General features: G+C 42.5%; 1 protein-coding gene across 1 annotated transcript in view; it reads right to left on the bottom strand.

Moving 5' to 3' along the window:
• TRPC1 (transient receptor potential cation channel subfamily C member 1) overlaps nucleotides 1–21,213 on the bottom strand; it is a 59,877-nt gene that overhangs the window by 31,835 nt on the left and 6,829 nt on the right. Inside the window, exons 2-6 of the mRNA XM_033959499.1 lie at nucleotides 16,431–16,585; nucleotides 9,462–9,563; nucleotides 5,681–5,883; nucleotides 4,176–4,307; nucleotides 422–617 (exon numbers count right to left, since the gene is read on the bottom strand). Coding sequence (XP_033815390.1) covers nucleotides 422–617; nucleotides 4,176–4,307; nucleotides 5,681–5,883; nucleotides 9,462–9,563; nucleotides 16,431–16,585 — 788 coding nt within the window. The remainder of the gene's footprint in view (nucleotides 1–421; nucleotides 618–4,175; nucleotides 4,308–5,680; nucleotides 5,884–9,461; nucleotides 9,564–16,430; nucleotides 16,586–21,213) is intronic.

Genomic DNA, 21,213 nt, shown 5'->3' with positions numbered 1-21,213 from the left:
GCCAATTGCATTTTTCAAGTTGCTAAAGAAGAGCCTCTCTTATCCACACATCAAATCCTGTCTCTGTACACACACATATCCAATCTTTTACATAAAACACATATACACATTGCTGTCTATCAGAACCAATTGGGGTAGGCATGTATGAAGGTAGCTGCCAATAGAATAGGCCCATGAGGTCACATTTTGGCAAAAACATCCCTCCAGTACACAAAGCTAGTGAGGGTTCTTTGTGTTGCTTAGGTAGGCCGTCTGAGAAAAAGGGGGAAAGGAAGAGGGAGAGATTTTTTTTTTTTTAAACACGAGCTATTATGATACTACTTAAGCAAAAATGTATTCCATCATTCACAGCACAGTATTCTTCCAAACACACAAACTTAGGTGATTTATAAGAATCACTTCCATTTACATAGTCACAAACCTCTTTTTGGTTATATTTAATAGCAAGTTTGAGGCGACTCAAGTTCATTCTCTCCTCCAGTAGTCCTCGCTTATCCAGAGGCTCATCACTGGATTGGTGGTTTAAGATAACTTCCAGTTCTCGAGAATTCCGAGCCTGTGCAAGAAGATCTTTGGCAAAAGTTTTGCACTGCTGGGCAAGTTCTTCATAATCATTCCTGCAAAAATCCAAACTTAATCAGATGGACTGATAGTACCAAAATATCCTATTTCAGTGGAAAACTGCTATTTAACATTGTTTCATAGCTCGCGAGTTGTTTGCTATTTTTTATTCATGAGTTTTTATTATTTATTTACTTATCCACATATAAGTCATAACATCCCAAAATATCAAGGCAGTTTGTATAATCCAAAAAAGCATAAAAACAGTAAACATACAATACTCCAGAATAACTACATCGGTTCATAGACAGTGGAGCGCAAGACGTCTGCGCGTTGACAATCCAGCGCTGACAATTCGGCGCAAGACAGAAGCGCGCGGGGGAAAAAGTAATTTTTAAAGAGCTCCAACGGGGGGGTTGGAGTGGCAACCCCCTCACTTTATTGGTTAGTGTTCACGCTGCTGTTGGAGGGGGGTTCGGGGGGTTGGAAACCTCCATTATAGCGAAAACGGAACTTTTTCTGATTTTTTTTTCGGGAAAAATTCCATTTTCTCTATAATGTGGGGAGGTTTCACCCCCCCCCCCCCCCCGCAACGGCAGCGCAAACACTAACCAATAAAGTGGGGGGGTTGCCACCCCAAACCCCCAGTCGGAGCTCTTTAAAAATTACTTTATCCCCCGCGCGCTTCTGTCTTCCGCCGAATTCTCGGCGCTGGATTGTCGGCGCGCTGGGATCTGGCACGCGATTATCCCGTCACCAACTACATCAGATCTATAACACAAGATCCACCCTGTGTTGGAGGCAATGTGGAGCAACTTTTATCATGTTTATTGGTCTTGTCCTAAAGCCCAACTTTTTTTGGAAATATATAATTATTGTTTTACAACAGATTACAAATATTACTTATCCCAAGAGCAACTAAAACAGTCCACAAATTTATCATACATCTCTATGCTGTTGGCAAGCTACTATTGGCTCATTTCTGGAAACAAATCCATATACCAACTTTAGAGATGGTTTTGCACAAATTAGACTTTATTTAATGTCAAAGTTAACAGCACAAAAAAAATGGGATATTTATACTACATGGAGAAATCATAGCTGATGTTTTCAAAGCATATTACTCAGATCAATATTGAACAGTATATACAGGCGAGCATGGGAAAAGAGAGATTAGGAACAGATGGGGAGATGGGGAAAATTAAGGGAGTTATAGTTAGAATTAGCCTCATATTTGAATCTGTATGTGAGGCTCTTTGACAAATATTGTTCTGCTTGACTTATCTTCTCTTTTGTTCTGAAGCATTTGTTATGGAAAAACTACTAAAAATATTTTAAAAAGAATACATTTTAAAAATGCAAAATCACAAAAGGATACACTTAGATGCGAATAGGATAAGTTACATATTTTGTAGAAAAGAAATAAAAGGATGGGGGGGGGGCTTCTGTATAATATAAAACATGCAAACCTCTCAAAAGCATCCTTAAGTATACACTTTAGTAAAGAGTGCTATCTTTAGCTGAAAACTGGGCCACAAATTCTATCACGAGGTGCCACAGAGGCCAATGCAGATTATAGAATAAAGAGCAATCTAATTTTCCATGAAGTAGGAATTGTTAGATTCCCCTGAGAATATCAAAATGCCCTCAATGACGAATAAGGGAGCACAAAACAGGAAAGATAAACAGAAAACACCTGTATAATAAGCCTTAAAAGTGGAAACTAATATCTTAAACTTGACGCTAGCTACAATGGGAACCCAGAGAGAAAGTTCCTCCATAAGCAATAGCATAACACTGTCAAAGCATCCCAAACAGGAGTCCAATATTTTTCAGAAAGCTCTCCATCAGCCTGGTTTGGTTTCATTTACTTGTAAACACTCCACCATTAATGTAATATAGCAAATTTTATATACCGTATCAAATCAGAGGCTCTGAACATAAAAGAAATTAAAAAAATTATAATAATAAAATACACACAATAGAGCAAGATGAAATCAAAATAAAGCAACCAAGTTAAAATATTAAGCATAGACCCCCCTTCTTTTATCAGGCCACGTTAGGGTTTTTCATCGTAGGCCATGGCGGTAAAAGCTCCGACGCTCATAGAATTCCTATGAGCATCAGAGCTTTTACTGCCACATCCTGCAATAAAAAACCCTAACATGGCTGCCAGAATCTGTTAAACAACTAAAATTGAAGTAATTTACAAAATTTCAAATAATTAATTTCCATCCAAGTTTTGACAGGAAGAGCATTCCACAATGAAACTATAGAATAGAAAAGAAAGGTTTCTTAAAAGTAGAAACTAGTCTTGGCTTGGAAAAAAAGAGGGAACTATAATTTGGAATGTTAGCCAAAACAAATGGCCAATCAGGGACTTCCTTAGGCACCTTCCTAAGGAAGTCCCTGATTGGCTCAGACGCCTCAGGCCCCTCCCAAGGGAGGAGCATGAGGCATCTGAGCCAATCAGAGCCTTAGGCCCTTCCCCATGAATCACATGATGCACCAGGGAGGTGCCTAAGGCCCAGTGGTGTAGCAGGCAAGGTGGAGAAACAGGAGCAGGAGGTGTTTGAGGTTTTTCCTGCTCACAACGCCAAAGGTATGAACACTGGGGAGGAGAAGGGAGGGGGCATTGCAGTGGCAAGAGGGAGTGGGTATCCCTCCTGCCATTTCGGCACGGGGGCTGTTTGGCGGGAGGGGGGGTGTTCAGTGGGGGCTGTGGGGGATGCCGATGCCGCTAATGGCAGGAGGGAGTGGGCATCCCTCCTGCCATATTTAAGTTCAGCACTGGGAGGGGGGGTGTGCGTCAGGTGGCAGGAGCGAATGTGCATCTCTCCTGCCGTTTTTTTCAGGGAAGCGAGTGGGCCGGTGGGAGTCGTGGAAGGAGGGAGTGGGCATCCCTCCTGTTGTTTTTTTTTGGTAAGCGGGCAGGCAGGCGGGAGAACGGTCGCTCGGGGGGGGGGGGGTGATTGTCGGCTTTTTAATGGGACAGATGGTGCGCGTTTAAGTCACACAGAACATCTGTCCCATTAAAAAAAAAGAGCAGAAGCCCCGACAACAGTGACAGGAGGCTGATTCTCCTGTCACTACTGTCAGAGCTCTGCGCATGTCTCAATCGCTCACTGAGTGATTGAGTCAGTGGGTTTGCACCTCCGTGTAAATCATTTGCATGCAAACTTGATAGTGAAACAATCACTGTTTGAAAATCGGCCAACAGCGATTGAGTCACTTTCTTTAGTGGATCTGGGCCTCAGTCAGCTAGTAACTAATGCCTGTAACGCACCCAACTCAACTATGTGCTCCACCAAGGGAGGTCAGGTCCATGCAAGGCTATATTGCCCCAGGAACTTTATTAATCCACTGGCACCAACATGCCACCATCTGCTGAGACAGAGAGCTTCCTAAAGTGCTTCCTGCTGCACTATTCCCTTAAAGGGAAGTGCCAAAAAAAGGGAGTCTTGATTTCTGACTTCATCTGCTACCACTTAGTTCTAGCTGGTCTGGTAGGATGATTAGGAAAGTATATAGAGAAAACCCAGGAGACAGAAAGAAACCTCAGGAAAAACAAGTACAGCCATCATATTTTTAGTATAAGTTTTTTCTTTATTTACCTAAATTCAACTTCTACAAGACTGAGCTCTTTCAGATCTGCACTTAGTTCAAATGCTCTCAGGATTGGATCCTCTTCTGTCAACATGATTAGAGCTGGGCTTGACAAGCACCGGTATATGTCAAGACGGAACCTGTACCAGGCAAAGATTCAAGAAGGCTGAGATACTATGTTTAAGAATATGACCGAATGCTGGTTAATTATCATATTACTCATATTAATTTGTTTACAACGGATTTAAAGTTCAATGGCATGTTTTCTGGAAGCTTTGCCTAAAGGAAAGATCAAAGATTTCCAAAAGGACAGACCTTGGTACAGTCACCCTTACGAGAAGCTGTTATAACTACGGAGCCCCAGATTTCTGAAGGATTTACTGATATTTGGTAAATGCAATCATTCAAAGCAATTCTACATGCTATTAAAAACAGGTCTACCCACACAAATTGCATTAATCAATTTATAAATTTAAGGAAATGACATATAATCAAATCCTAAATACTATGAACTTATTGCTTCTGTATTTCCTTGCAGTTCTTTGACTTAATATCCTTTGATCTCTAAGATTAAGCTAAGAGCTCTTCTTGTCACTGTCTATCTTAGGCATTTTCAATTAATTTTTGCTGGTAATGGTAAACACTGGAGAAAAATATTACCCAGAGCCTAACATGTAGCACATTTTAAAGACTTTAGATTTTTCCCTGCCTTTACTAAACAAACAGTTTCCTATTTGTGTGCCAATATTCAGCCCTTAACTCCATCTAACAGTATCTGTAATACTGGTAGTGTGTGTGATTTCATGCTCACGTGCCTTTCCTGACTATTCCTATGAGGCCCAAATTGGCCCCATAGGTTATTAAATTCTGCCATAGGTTAACCTACAAGCCATCACTCTAAGGGGGCCTATGTCACTGGGTCAGACCAAAGGTTCATCAAGCCCAGTAGTTCATCAAGCTCACATAAGGCTCACAAAATCCAGGGTGAAGTCTTGTAATGAGGGTCTCAAGGACCCCGGCAGTCCTACGCGTGGCCAATGCACCCTCGGAGAGCTCTGAAAAGGGTCTCCTCCCTTGGAAATGTGCCTCCTACAGATCTCAGCCCTGGAGAACTCAGACAAAGCTGAGTCCAAGGCTCTAGGTCCTCCGCTAAAATTCTGCGCGCGCTAGCTGCTATCGCCTCCTCTTGAGCAGGCGGTAGTTTTTTGGGTAGCATGCTAATCTGGTGCGTGCACTAAAAACGCTAGCGCACCTTTGCAAAAGGAGCCCTGTAACTTGTTAGTAATTACATGCCTCTATATAGACCCACCCGCAAACTACACACCATTGCATTTAAGCATAATATTATAGAATAGCATCTTGTATGATTACTAATCCATATGCCTAAAATAACATTTATAAGTCTAACCAGGAAGTATGAAATGTTTCAAGAACATGCAACAAGGGCCACAAATTCAAATTAAATATTTAACTTCTGTTATTATACACAATAAGCAGCTCCTCTATTTCAAACCTGGAATGTCGTAAGCTGTCTTTTTTGTTTTTTGCTGTGCAAAGGGTACATTCACAGCCCACTGCATGTGGTTTTGGAAGCGATATATCCTGCTTTAAAAGCATAGTAAGAATCTCATAGTTATTACGATGAGCAGCTAGGATAACAGGAGCCACATCCATGGTTGTTGAATATTCTGGGTTCTGAATCCGTTCCATTAGTTTCTGAAATAGATATGTTAAAAAATTTAGAAATTAAGTTTTACCTAGTAATTTTCTTTCCTTTAGTCCCCCAAACCAATCCAGCACTTATGGGCTATGCCTGTTGACCAGCAAGTGGAGATAGAGAGTGGTCTACCCTTTAAAGGACTTCATACAGTTCCAATAGTCCAGCATTTTGATAAAGCAGTGAAAATATTTCTAATGCAAACCATAAATGCTGGACTGGATGATGTAAAAAGGAGAGAGGAGGCACAGGCTGGATGGAAAGGGGAGAGGGGCATAGAAAGAAGTCAGATACATATGGAAGGAGGAGAGGCCACACAGTGGATGGAACGGGTAGATGCTGGAAGGAAGAGTGGAAAGAAGATGAAAGCAGAGACCACAAAAGGTAGAAAAAAAATCATTTTATTTCTATTTTGTCATTACAGTATATCAGATTTGAAATATATATCCTGCTAGAGACATAACTGGGGACTGCAAAGCCTAACACTATTCCTATCATGTGTGACTGCAGTATTCTGTTAGCATGATATTTCTGTGTAGCATTCTGTAATAATTTGGCTTGTTCAGTTTTCTTGATAGCAGAGGGGATATATGTGAAGGGGAGACAGGGGTTTTGTTGGTCCTTGCTCTGAATATTTATATTTATAAAATGACAATTTACAGAATATTGTTTCTTTTTATACTTTAATAAAATACGTTCACTATAAAATCATAACTGAGGCTTGTGCAGATGGGATCAGATGGTTTGTGGGGATCGAGCTTGCAGAGACGGGGCGAAAATGTGTTTTTTATTTCGGTCTTAGTAGTTTGCCGGTCCACAAAATAATTATTTTATTTCTGCCGGTCCACGGGTATAAAAAGGACTCTGCTCTCGCTGTCTCATCTTTAACATTTCGAAGCTGAGAAAGTGAGAGCAGAGTCCTTTAGAAGATCAACAGGGTTCTCTGAAGCAGCCGCTTGGCAAAACGTGATAGGACCTGCAGGACCCACTACAGGAAATTTCATTAATGTCTTCCAAAGCTAAGTTCACGTTGGTTTATATGATTTAAACTATTTAAAGCACGTAGTGTTGTATAACACAAGTTACACTGTGTGATGATTGGGAGACGAGCCGTTTAACGGTGGGCTTCATCGCTCTGTTAACGATCTCGACATCTATACAGCTCTGACCACTGAATAAATTGTCTGAATGTATTGGTTTTCCTAAATAGGACTGGTGCATATTGTGTGTGATTTCTTTTGAAAAAAAATTTTGCACCAGGTGTGTATGAATTTATTTTCCCATATATTTTTTGGGTCTACTGGTATAGTTAGGGCAGGAGCGATGCCTCAGTCGTGGCAGCCATTTTGAGAGCACAGCAGAAATGGGCAGGAGTAATTGGGGTTCACTCCTATCCTAAATGTAGACCGCCAAGAATTGTAAGTGGGTCTATGAGGGTGAAGGAAGACAGACAAGTGAGACAATGCACAAAATTTTCATCCTCCACCAAAAACACACATGGTCATTTTCAGCCAAAAAAATGAAAACATGACTGAAAATTAAAATAATCTCAGGTAAAACAAATAATTTGGGGCCTGGTTTTGGGGCTGTAAACTAAACCAAAATTTCAATCAGCTTCTGCACGGGGCAGGAGTGCAGGAAGATTTTTCCTGCCCCAGTTCACCATTGGACCACCAGGGATTTGAAAGGTATGCAGGAGAGATGTGAGGGAGGTCAAAGTTGTCACAGTTGGCTGGGACAGGAGGCGGGAGGGATCCCTCCTGTCCTGGACCACCAGGTCTCACGGCAGGCCTTGTGGAGGCCTGCAAAGCATTGGAAGGGAGGGAGGGAGAGGGGACAGGAGACAGAACAGGAAAAGAGGGGGACTGGGTGCAGAGCCAGAACAGGGGAGGGAGGGGGGCTGGGTGCAGAGAGCCTGGCAGGTCAGGGCACTTGAATATTAAATACACACCCTAAGTAACCTAAGAAAAATAAGAAAATTCTTCAACAAAGATCAATACAAGTTATTAGTACAATCCCTAGTACTAAGTATTGTAGATTACTGCAACAGCCTCTACCTATCATGCCCAAACTACATGATAAAACAACTACAGTCTGTTCAGAACACGGCCCTCAGACTCATCTACTCCCTTGGCAAATATGACCACATCACCAATGCATACCTAGACTCACACTGGTTACCAATAAAAGCAAGATCCCAGTTCAAATTCTACTGTCTACTATACAAAGTAACACACGGAACAGCACCCAGCTACCTAAACAACAGACTACACCGTAACCTCTCACACAGATCAAAGAGAACTCAGAGCCTATTCATTTACCCCCCTCTCAATGGAACAAGACGAAAGAAAATATACGACAGCCTTTTAGCGACACAGGCAGCAAAGATTGATGCCACCATCTCCAATCTACTGATCAATTCAACAGACATTAAAGTATTCCGAAAAGAAATCAAAACTCATCTCTTCAAAAAACACTTCCCATCATCATAACCTCACAACAGCACTAGAAAATACTCTCATGACCACCACCATCACCACCATAGCAATACTTCAGAATCCTGACTTTACTATTTCTATTCATCACAACAACCTATCACTATCTACTATTTGCTTTCAATTTCTTCTGGAAATGCCCAGACTAACAATTGTAACTTGACACTTTCCTGATTCTATGTACTGCAACGCTACTGGAAATGTCCAGTCTTCTAATTTATAATCCGCTTAGAACCGCAAGGCACAAGCGGAATAGAAATCACTAATGTAATGTAATGTAATGTAACACCCACCCCTCCCTGGTTTATATTTAAGTCAACCTTTTTTTCTTCCTTTTGGGGGAGAGTTTACCTCGGTTTATATTTGGGTTAGCTTATATTCAAGTATTTACATTTCTTTGAATATAAGCTTGTGTATTTACTACAAAATAACTGTGTTTCTCATGGTCCAGATCTAATAAGAACATAAGAATTGCCTCAGCCGGGTCAGACCAGGGGTCCATCGTGCCCAGCAGTCCGCGGCGGCCCCCCCCCCCCAGGTCCATGACCTGTAAGTGTTCCCTACCTAACCTAAATATCCATACCCTATTTGCTTAATGTCCTGGTGGTCCAGCGTGTAACCCTCCCTCGCCAGCGGCGCACAGGCCAGGAGCGCGGACGCCAGCAGCAAGCCCTCCGCGCTCCCGCCTGGGCCCGCGCTGCCCTCCAAATGGCTGCGTCAGTTCCCGCGAGTCCCACAATTTATTAGTAATATGTGGAATATCTTTTCTTTCATTTGAATGACACTGTTTTTGATTAAAAATCAATAAAGAATTTTAAAAAAAAATACTATTGTTTTTGTCAAAATGTTTTGTAATTGCTGTTATTGTACTTATATGCTTTTTTAAGAGCTGAAAAACTAACAAACAATCTCACTAAGAACGGCAGGCACAACTAATGCAGAACGGAGCAGCATAAGACTTCCCATAGGAAAGAAATGAAAGGTATATTCAAAGCTATTTCTCTACAGTTAACACTTATGTGATTTTGGTATACTCTGACTGCAATAAAAAGAAAGTAATTTAATATTTAATAGGTACTTACTACAATAGTTGGCCTGGTTGATCGCTTTGGACGATGGTTAAGAAGTATGTCAACAGCTCCCACCACTTCGGAGTCGATCGCTACTAAAAGTGCATCTGTGGACTAAGAATTTACCAAATTTAAGGAAAGTCAATAATATCATATATAGTCAAACCTTAACAGTTATCACATCAGGGTTCTGTCTTTCCAGCTTGCTGTTAGCTACATTAAAATCTACCAGCCCTGTATTCAAATGAAGTTATACATTCACCCGTGGCAAGTGAATGTTTAACTTAACTGTATACTTTAAAAACTTATAGAGATATTTTCATTTTGATACTATGACTGAACAGCCCACTAATATTCATGCGAATGGGTCCGAGTTTCGGGCAGAGTGAGAGAGGGCTTTAAATTATTTGTTTAGTGGCAATACTTAACTGCCAAATGGATAGTTTATAGCAGGTCTAAACTAACCTCCCCCTTTTACAAAATCGTAGCACGGTTTTGAGCGCCGGCCGCGGTGGTAACAGCTCCAACGCTCATAGGAATTCTACGAGCATCACAGCTGTTACCACCATGGTCGGTGCTAAAAACCGCACTATGGTAAATGAATAGCATCAGCATGATGGTCATACTGTGTATATTCAGTATTGCTATCTATATGAATAGTGGCATGGACTACACACATTAATTTGAGCACCAGCACTTACCGTATTTTTCGGTCTATAAGACGCACCCCCCTGTAGAGGAGGAAAAACCAAGAAAAAAAATTTCCTCCTCTATAGAGGGTACGTCTGGTGCTAAGCAACATGAAGCATCCCGCCTGCAGCCTGAAGGCATCCGCACCTGAAGCAGCCAGCCCACAGCCAGAATCTGCCCGCACCCGAAGCTGCCTGCAGAAAAAGGAACCTGCCCAAAGCTACCCGCACCCGAAGCTGCCTGCAGGAAAGGAACCTGCCCAAAGCTGCTTGCACCCGAAGCTGCCTGCAGCGAAGGAAGCTGCTCACACCTGAAGCTGCCAGCCCCAAGCCGCCCCAGTACCTTTTTAAAGTTGCGGTGCTCTCCTGATCTGTTTTTGTAAGCAGAGCAGAGCGGCGCGATACAGGAACGCGACCTTTGCGCTTCCTGCCTGGACCCGCGCCGCTCAGTGATTGGCTGATGTCAGCCAATCACTGAGTGGCGCGGGACTAAGCAGGAAGCGCAAAGGTTGTGCTCCTGCATTGCACCGCTCTGCTTACAAAGACAGCCATCGGCAGGAGAGCATTGCAACTTTTAAAAAGGTACCGAGGAGGAGGGGAAGGTGTATTCGGGGGGGGGGGGGAAATAAGGTGTATTCGCTCCATAAGACGCACTCACTTTTCCACCCCCTTTTTGGGGCTGGAAAAAGTGCGTCTTATGGAGCAAAAAATATGGTAAATGAATCCAGTTCAATATCTTAGGAACAAAGTATAGAAGTAATTCTCAAAAGGTCGCTTAAAGTTTGCTGTCTAACAGGTATGTGCTAAGCACAAATTTTATAATGGCCATTATAGAACACAAAGTACAAGTCCAAGTTACACGACTAGCTTTAGGCACAAACAGTTCACCAGCTCAATGGCTGATAAATGCTTGTGCTTAACTTCCCTCAATTAGGCACAGAACTGACAGTATTTTATAACTTTTGCACATAAATACCAGGCACATCCCTGACTTGCCCAAGCTCCTCCCGCACCATTACAGTATAGCCTCTTATTGTTCCATCTATAGCCCAGCCACCTATACAGCTAAGAACTTCTTGTTTACAATAGACTTGGAGCCATATAGTAAAAGCTAGTTGTGCAACCCAGCTCTCTTCTCCTTTACCATTAACTGATAACACTTGTAGTATTTTCAGACGTTCTAATTGGGTTTAAATCTCTCTCCCCAAATTCTGGGCAGCCTACCCATGTTCTGTCCACATGCATGACCCCTTTGAAATTGCATGCTATAATACTAAAGTGCGCCCTTAGAATATAGGATGCATGCTATTTTTACAACATATGTGCACCCGAAGGGATGCACTACCGTGTATATCTAATTACAGAACTCCCTTATAATTGCTGCAGGTACAAAGTGTCCATGGCCAATTGCATCTGTTTTTTGTGTGGTTACTTTCTCCATGGAAAAAAAAAAAAGACGAAACCCACATGTATTACTATCCTCTTGCTATTTTAACACACTCTTGAGCATACTACCTCTAAAAGCACTTAAAAATACACATTCTGCTATGGTAATTTTCAGACACATTTATATGAGTTTTGAAAATTGTTTTCTATCAGAGTTCCAATCTTCACAACCTCTAATGGTAAACCCTTCTAGGCATTAACGTTTTCCTCTTTGGTTCTCATTAGAAGTCCAATACTGAATCCAGCACTCTCAACATATCTAAGAACCACCAAGCTTTGGAATAACACAAACCGTTAACTTATAGGGGTAGATACTGTCCTGGTCATCCTCCTCATCCCTCAAATCAACCATTCCTGTATGCTACATTTTCTAACACCCCCCCCCCCCCCACCTAGATCAAGTACTCCCACAGAATCAAATATTCCCCCTAGCCCAAGTCACACACCCCTAAATCAAGCATGAGCCAAATATGCAGGTCAAATTATGATATGGCAAGGCTATGAATTATCATGTATTCAAGCATTAGAGTTCTTTCTTGTTTAACCATTTCCAGTTCTTTTTCTTCTGACTGATGTGTGGCTAATGGATTTTTTGCAAACAAATGCACAAGTGAGCTTAGGCTCACTTTAAAAACCCTAAACAATTTATGCTTCTCAAGACCCCTTCCTGTGTGTCTATTATACTTATTTGCAGATGACACAGAAATTTATCTCTTTCCTTCAATTTCCTCAATAGTATCAGTAAAAGACATTGGAAAGATTTGGGGCTCCTTTTATCAAGCTGCGGTAGGCGGTGAACGCGCGGAATACCGCGCATTCAACTCCCTGCCGCGCTAGTTGCTAACGCCTCCGTTGACGAAGTGTTAGTTTTTTTCGTGTGTCGCAGGGGTTAGCGCGTGATGAAATGTCCGACGCGCTAACCCCCGTAGCGCACCTTGATAAAATAAGCCCTTGGTCCTAGAAACAGGTCCTGGAAACTGCTTAAATAAGTGTCCCCTCTTATAAGACTGCTGAACAAGTTTCAATTTTTTTTTTTTTATATTACTGTAGTTTAACTACAAACCTACACTGCTGTTTCTAGTTTTATTAATATTATGTGCAAACAGTGCTATGTATAACACTGGTCAACAAAAAAAGAAGTTTTTCTTTGCTACTGAGAACTTAAGAAGTGTTCTTAGTTAATTTAATGACTCTGATTTGAAAATCAGTATGCATGTCAGGTTTTTGAGATACACGTTACTGATTTTTTAGACAGTTTGCCATATCGGCACAATATTACGAGTATGAACTGTGTCCCACCAAACTCGTGTTAAGGAGTTTACTCTGAAAACAAGCATGAAGACAATAAGGAGACATGTTACAGCATATATTTATGCCTCTCTTAAGTCACACAAAAGTGATATCAGCATGTTCAGAAATGTTTGAGACACTTGCTTTTACGCTTGTACTGTACATTTGTCTCTCTTTGCAAGAACCAACAATAGTCTCCCATCATTCTGGAATTGAACTTTCCCTGATATCTGCTTTCCATCACCTTGATATCTTGATGAAATCTTTCCCCATGCTCATCGCTGACATCACCAAGATTGGGTGGGACGAAGTCGAGATGAGAATGTAAGAAGTGCATTTTAAGTGACATTCTGGCACCCATTAGCTGATATGCTGTCAGCATGTTCTCCACAAGCTCAGCATAATTCTCTGATCTGTGATTACCAAGAAAATTCTGAGCAGCCAGCACGAATGCTTCCCATGCAGTTGATTCAGCTGGGTTCAGCTTCTGTTTGAACGCATCATCAAGGATCAGTTCACTGATTTTGGGTCCAACAAAAACACCTTCTTTGATTTTGGCTTCACTTTTCTCGAAACCAAATGTACTTCTTAGGTGCTGAAACGCATCACCGTTTCTGTCCATCGCCGTGACAAAATTTTTCAGCAGCCCTAGTTTTATGTGAAGTGCTGGAAGATAGATTTTCTCACAATGTACTAACGGCAAGTGCTTCACATTGTATCTGCCAAAACAATGCTTGTACGCACTTTGAAGTCTGCTGAACAGATTCTTTCGCTAATCTTGTGCTATAAATTGTCCGCAGACATAGCAGAAATTATCAGGATGGTTAACACAACCTCGTCTGTTCATAATAATTATAATATCTTAGTCAAAAACAAACAAAATATAAAAATTCACAGGGTAGAAAAGCAGCACTATCACTTTTTAGTATAAACTTTCAAATTACTCGTATATGTGATCAATGAGCTGTCCTAAAATGCAATATTGTGTTACAGAAACAGTAAAATACTGACGCTTCACAGTAGTGTTATTGGCAAAAATGATATAAACACAAATTGACACATAACTTAAAAACAGAATATGATAGACGAAAACTGTTTCCAAATTTAGTCAGCATGTGGCTCTTGTTAAGGTACAGGTGACACTCCAGTAGCAAAATGCTTGTTGACCAGTGTAATCAGTCAGCCAATAACAGCCTCATCAGTTTTATGAAGTGTTCCAAACCACCACCCAACCAGCTCAACACAAGGGCTGGATCCTTTATGACAGTGTTCTTCAACCTTTTGACACCTATGGACCGGCGGAAATAAAATAATTATTTTGTGGACCGGCACCAGTCCACGAACCAGCAATTGAAGAACACTGGGCTAAGTTGTGCCAATCTCCGCCCAGACCCCGCCCCCATAATAGTACTAATTGTAACACCATTTTTTCCATCCCTTTTTCATATATACGCACATATAATATAATCGTATTAACAACACATAAAGGTTAACCACAAAATTAAAATACACAGAGCACATTGTATGCTTTTCAACATTCATTCCTACCAGAAAACAGATAACCCCTTGCAAATGCCGGACCAAAAACTAAAAGTGCTAATATTCACAAACAAACCCTAAGATGCAAGACTCTGCAAGCAGAACAACCCCCAGAGAAAACCAAATAAATGCATTTCTTCCTGAACAGACAGTTAGGACAGACAATTAGGGCAGATGTAAAATTACTAAATAAAAAAAATAAAAGCATTTCCCCTACCATTGTTGTCTCTCCCCCTCCATGTGCCTTGCCTTCTGGCCTGCCCCCGGTCTTAGCTTCAGGCTGGTCCACGGTGCGATCAACGCAGAGTCTTCGGGCCGGATCCCCGAGTGCTGCACAAAGCTGTGGGAAGCAGCTTCTCGCGCGCGTCCCACGCCTCATCTGGAAGCTTTCCCTCTCACGTTGCGATATCAGAGAGAAGGCTTCCGGGTCAGGCGCAGGCCACAGGTAGGAGCCTTTTCCCACGGCTTTGTGCACTGCAGCACTCGGGGAGCTGGACCAAGGACGACGCATTGATCGTACCGAGGACCGGCGGCTATAGAACAATCTCTTGGGCCCGATGAAGGTGCCCTGTGGACCGACAGAAAATTTCTGCGGACCGGCACCAGTCCATGGACCAGCGGTTGAAGAACACTGCTTTATGAGGTTTTAGTCCACAAGTAGCAACATTAGTTTGTCCCTGTTAGACAAAGCTTAAGAGAAATTTAGCATGGACAAGGCTCTTTCTAATGAAGTATACTGTAAATCTTTCTAGTCCAGTATGTTAAATGTTTCATTCAAGCAAAATGTTTCCATTAATCTCAATGAATGCTACTTTTAGAGTGGAAAAGCCATCGACCTTTAAAAAAAAAGATTTAAGTGTGGTGTGGTTTGCTTGCCTGGATATTTGTCCAGTAAAATGCCTGCTCACTGTGAATTGCCATTTTAGTTTATTTGTGTTTTTCTATTGAAATGTTGCTTGATAAAAAAGGAGAGCTCTTGCCAGTATGTTTTGTTCTCCTGGAGAAAGGAACCAGAATATATAAGAAAGAACAAAGGTCAGCTTGGGTTAGTTTCAGAAAAGAGCAGGCAGCAGTGGCTAGCTCATGTAATAGTTGAAGAGAGCTATGAGTTGTACTGTGTTTCCCCGAAAATAAGCCCTAGTTAAGATCGACCTCGTAGCCCCCCTGAATGTCCCAGACACTCCTCGACTCCATCCCTATTTTGAAAAAAAAAAATAAAATAAATTTACAGGCTTCCATTATTTCTGGGCTGTTGCCCACCATCAGCAGTAGGAGGGGAAGATAAATACGTACCGAAAAAAATCAGACTCGTCGGTTCAGCGACCCCCACCCCGGTGAGACCTGACATACTTCTGCTCCGAGGCCTCCTAAAGCATCGGCAGCAGCAGCACTCTGAACGGGCCGCTTCACGGCCTTCCCTCTGCCACTTACCTTCCTCCCATCCACTTCCTCCTATCTGTCATGAGCTTAGGACCGCCCTAGAGATCTCCAGGGGCTTCCATTGGCTCCCAGGCCTTGCACTTAAGAACACTGCTCTGGCCACTCTTAAAACAATAAGTGGAATGATCACACCATGCTTTCAAGAACTGATGAAAATTTATTCTCCCAATGAAATCTTGAGAGAGCTAACTATCCCCAGTGCATGAATAACTTGAAGGTGACAAAGGAAGGATGTGGCAAGTCCAACTAACCTGTCATATTTTAAAAACAGGAAGAATACTGTTCCAAAGGTCAGAAAAGCGAAAAAAAAAGGAAAAAAAAAAAAAAGGAGGGGAGTCTCATTTATTATTTATTCCCAGGTAAATTTTTCCAACTGCTTAATCCTCCTTTTGATGGAGCCATATTGTAACCCTACTAATAGGTGCTAGAGCAAAGTGTCCTAAAAATCTGCACAGATGGCGTTTACACCTTAGATCACAAAATACATTGATAATGTAGATTATTATACAATTTTGGGCTTAATTCGTGCAACTTACTGTGAAATACTGGCATCAGTAAGACAATTTACTAACAATACCTGGCATCCATAGTCCAGTAAAAGCTGTAGTATGTCTAAATTTTCATTCTCGATGGCAATAGTTATAGCATTTCTCCCAAGCACATCCACACAGTTTATATTCATTTCACCAGCTCCATTCTCTTCCAACAGCTTCTTAACCATATAATAGTCACCTAAACAAGCAACAAAAAAGCATTATGTATTTGAGATTGGTTCTTATATTTATTTTTGTATACTCTTTGATATCATGTGTTCTCTACGCATTTTAAAAGGATGCCTTATTAACTGAATGTTCATATTAAAATATGCGTCTTTTCCAATTCATTTCAGGAATCAAGTTTACTATTAGGACAGTTCAGTGAAAACAATGTACTAGCCTACAAAATAATTAACTACCGTGTTTCTCCGAAAGTAAGACAGAGTCTTGTATCAATTTGTGCTCCAAAAAACGCACCAGGGCTTATTTTCGGGGAAACACAGTATGTAACCTTGACACTTGCCATGTTCTACTTATCTCTCCCTTCCTGTTGTGCACCAGAACATCACTGACCCTCCCCACTGTTACCTATCCCTCCCTCCCATCCCTTTGCGCACTAGAACCCCACTGACCCTCTAACCGTGTTATATCTATCCCTCCCATCCCATTGTGCACCGGAACACACCAACCGCCTTACATACCTCCAAAGCCTCAAAACCGGTGGCAGCACTCTGAACTAGCTGCTTCATGGTTTTCTTCATCGGGTCTTTCCCCTCTGCCGTATCACTGATCACATCATCAGTGATGTGGCAGAGGGAAGGCTGCGAAGCAGCCAGTTCAGAGTGCTGCCACCGGTTTTGAGGCTTCTGAGGTATCTAAGGTGGTGTTCCGGTGCACAAAGGGATGGGAGGGAAGGATCTTAACTAGGGCTTATTTTTGGGGTAGGGCCTATATTAGGACCTATCCTGAAAATCATGCTAGCGCTTATTTTCAGGGAAACACGGTAGCTCTCCATACAAAACATATACCGTATTTTTTGCTCCATAAGACGCACCCTAAATTTAGAGGAGGAAAACAAGAAAAAAAAATCCCATTCTGAACCAAATTATCCCTGCTAGGCTCTGTACCCTGTCCCCCTTCTGGTGGTCTAGTGGTAGGCAGGGGCAGGCAGGCCTAATGGCCTAGTGACAGGCAGGGCCCTCCACCCGAGGCAAGCAAGCAGGCAGGCAGGGCCCCCAAAGTACATAATCTTTCTTCTCTTCTTCACTATCCATTTCCTCCCCTTCCATTAAGTATCTCATCTCTATATCTTTATTCCTCCCCTTTCCAGCATTATTCCTTGTCCCTGTCCCTATGCTCCCTCCTCCTTCAACATTTCTTTCCTCTGTCTCTTTCCCTTCCCTAATTGTCCTGGTTCTTATGCTGGATTGTCATTTCCTTCCTTCTGTACTCCTCATCCCCACCCTGAGACAGACAGGCAGGCAGGCAAGGCAAGGAACCCCCACCCCCCCTGAGGCAAGCAGTCAGGCACCCCCCCCCCCAACCTCTCCCCGTACCTTTAGTTCCTCTAGTGCAGCTTGACGTGCTCGTTCCGCCATGTCCCGCCCAAACGTGAAGGGAGCCGGAGGAGCGGTGGTGGAGGCAGCTGAGGCCCAGATGTGCTGCCCAGCACTACCATGGGGGATAGGAGGGAGGAAAATGGGAGGACAGAACCAGCCGCCGCCGTTCGCTCTCTTCAGGGCTGCACTGCCATGCTTGGACTCCCAGCGGCTTCCAGATCCGATGTCTACTGCTTGCGCCCGGCCCGCGGGGAGTGTGTGGGAAGCAGGACTCGCTATCTCCAGCTGCCTCTCCAGCAGCAGAGCTGAACACAAGACTGCCTGCCTGGTTGGCTGACGCGGCTGCCTCCTCTTTCCCTTCTGTAGCGACAGAGCAGCGCACAAGGCTGCCTGCCTGGTCCCGTGACACTTCCCACGAGAACGGAAGCGGCGCGGGACTAGGCAGGCAGCCTTGTGCACCGCTCTGCCGCTACAGAAGGGAAGAGGAGGCAGCCACGTCAGCCGACCAGGCAGGCAGCCTTGCGCACTGCTCTGCCGCTAGAGAGGCAGCCGCGTCCAGTGAAAGGGCACCAACATTAAAGAAAGGTAACCGGGGGGTGGGGGATGTTTGGGTATTCGCTCCATAGGACGCACTCTTTTTTCCACCCACTTTTTTGGAGCGAAGAATATAGTATTAGCCACCACTCCCTTCACATGCATTGCACATCCATATTTACCCTAGCCAAACCTTGATTACATGCACACACCACAGCCAATTCCTCAACTAAATATACAGTCATGCTGAGTGAATCTTCTAGTTTATGGTACATACTAACCAGACCTTCTCTTTTCTGCTTCTTTAATTATATACAAATATTGCTTGACTTCATCTCAAGAAATAAGATCTTTGCCTACAGATTAGTAATACTATTTAAAATCATTTGTTCAGGCCAGCAAAATTTACCAACAGTTATATACAGTAATGCTATATTTTCATGCATGAGCACTTTAACATAGATGACTCTTTGGTCAGCTGTGTTGAAATGTTTTCTAACTATGGTAAATTCTCTTATGAGAAACTCTGCTTCAAAGGGATAAACACTATACCTTTTATGGAAAAAAAACTGTGCAAATAAAGATTGAGTACATAATATTTTCCCTTCCTTTACTGTTCCCTGATCCACACAGGTCAAACTAAAAGCAAATCAAAAAGCTTGCCCCCTTCCCCTCCCCACAATCTGATTCTTTCAGGCTAAAGAACAAAGTGAAAAAGGAAATATAGACCCTCTGCATCAATAATTCAAAAATTGCTCCAGGGCTTCATTCAAATGTACTGTATTTCCCGGGCCCTCAACTACCCTCCAAATGGTTGACTGGGCTGGGAAGAAAGTGGCAGGAACACAGTATGTGGCAAGTGCATTTCTTTCTCAATGAGTGCACATGTACCCTCCCTCCATCCAAGCAGCCCTTTCACTCGTCTGCTTCACTCACCACCTCATCCAAACACATTAGCTTCTCTCCTTCAACCCCCTCACATTCCTCTTCTTTCTCCTACCATAGCCCCCTCAATTCACGTATGTACATTCCGTCTATCCACAAAGTTCAGGGCAGATTACAATAAACCAAAGTCAATAACTATTAACAATACAACACTGGTATCTTAAAATTCTATACAAAAGTAAAACTGAATAAAAATCAATAATGAAATTATCTTACAATAAATAGCAAAAGAAAGAAAAAAAAAATAGTGTCAATGATTAAGTGCTTTGAAAAACAACTGATTTTTCAAAGCCCTTCTAAATCTAAAATGAATAGGAATCGTGATTGGAGCTACAGCCTCAGCACCCTGGGGTTGTGGGTTCAAATCCCAGACTGCTTCTTGTGACCCTGGGCAAGTCACTCAGTCCTCCATAGCCTCAGGTACAATAGACAGATCATGAGCCCACCGGGAGAGATAGGGAAAATGCTTGAGTACCTGATTGTAAAACCGCTTAGATAATCTTGATAGGCGGTATATAAAAACCTAATAAACTTGAAACTTATATACCACTTCTATTTGAAGCGAATTACTTTCAGGTACTCTACGTATTTCTCCTTATCTGTCCTGGAAGGCTCACAATCTAACTGGTAAAATATCCTACAACATCGGGCCCTGATCTAGGATAGTCCTTTTCCTGGTAGTGGCCAATGACACTGTTTTATTGAAAGAACAAATCCAGGGGTCTCAAAGTCCCTCCTTGAGGACCGCAATCCAGTCGGGCTTTCAGGATTTCCCCAATGAATATGCATGAGATCTATGTGCATGCACTGTTTTCAATGTATATTCATTGGGGAAATCCTGAAAACCCGACTGGATTGCGGCCCTCAAGGAGGGACTTTGAGATCCTTGCTTCGAGCGCACTGTGCTCCCTATGGCCAGCTCCAAAGCTGCTTGCTCTTCTAAGATGAGAAGAAGTTATTTGGCTTTTGGCCTCCTACAATTCACTCATGGACATTCAAGAATCAGCTCAGTAGTGGCAAACAGGTAAAACTGCCTAGAGTAATTATTGGCTTCTCTATATTTTGTTTTAGGAATACAGAGCTCCTCTTACTGGCATAATTTCCCATATATAAAGTAATGTGGCTGTCATGCTAACTAAAAAAAAAAAAAATTATTACCAATGCTATACTCAGTTTTCATATCTCTTTTTTATTTATACGTCCTGTAGATGTGATCTAAAACGTCTATCTTTTTAGTCCATTTTCGTCCAAATGTCCGTCCAAGTCAAAAACGTTTAGAACAAGCCCTGTTGGACGTGGGAGGGGCCTGCAAAGTGAGTGAAAGAACACCCAGACAGGGCACCTAAATAGTGGCTGTGAACTTAACAAACAGGGTGCCATGGCTTCCCCTCACTACAGCTCCCTTATAGGTGACGGTGAGCCCCCCAAACCACCTCCAGAATCCCCTAGACCCACTTATCTAATCTAATCTAATCCTTTGGTTTGTATACCGCATCATCTCCACGTTCGTAGAGCTTGACGCGGTTTACAGTAGGAGAAATAGGAAGGAACTACAACAGAGGGTTAGAAGTAGAAGTGTGAAGAAAATTTATAGGACTTGGGATGCCAAGATATAAGAGTTTTCTTGATTCCTAAGTTGGAGGGAGACTTATATTTTTTGAGAAAAGCCAGGTTTTCAGATGTTTGCGGAAAACTTGGAGAGAGCTCAAGTTCCGAAGAGGGGAGGTAAGGTTGTTCCAGAGCTCAGTGATTTTGAAGTGGAGGGAGGTCCCTAGCTTTCCTGTGT

The sequence above is a fragment of the Geotrypetes seraphini genome, chromosome 9 (genome assembly GCF_902459505.1).
Source record: "Geotrypetes seraphini chromosome 9, aGeoSer1.1, whole genome shotgun sequence".
In the NCBI taxonomy this organism is placed as follows: domain Eukaryota; kingdom Metazoa; phylum Chordata; class Amphibia; order Gymnophiona; family Dermophiidae; genus Geotrypetes; species Geotrypetes seraphini.
Note: the sequence above shows the minus strand (reverse complement) of the source record. Positions and strands in the feature narration are given on the sequence as shown.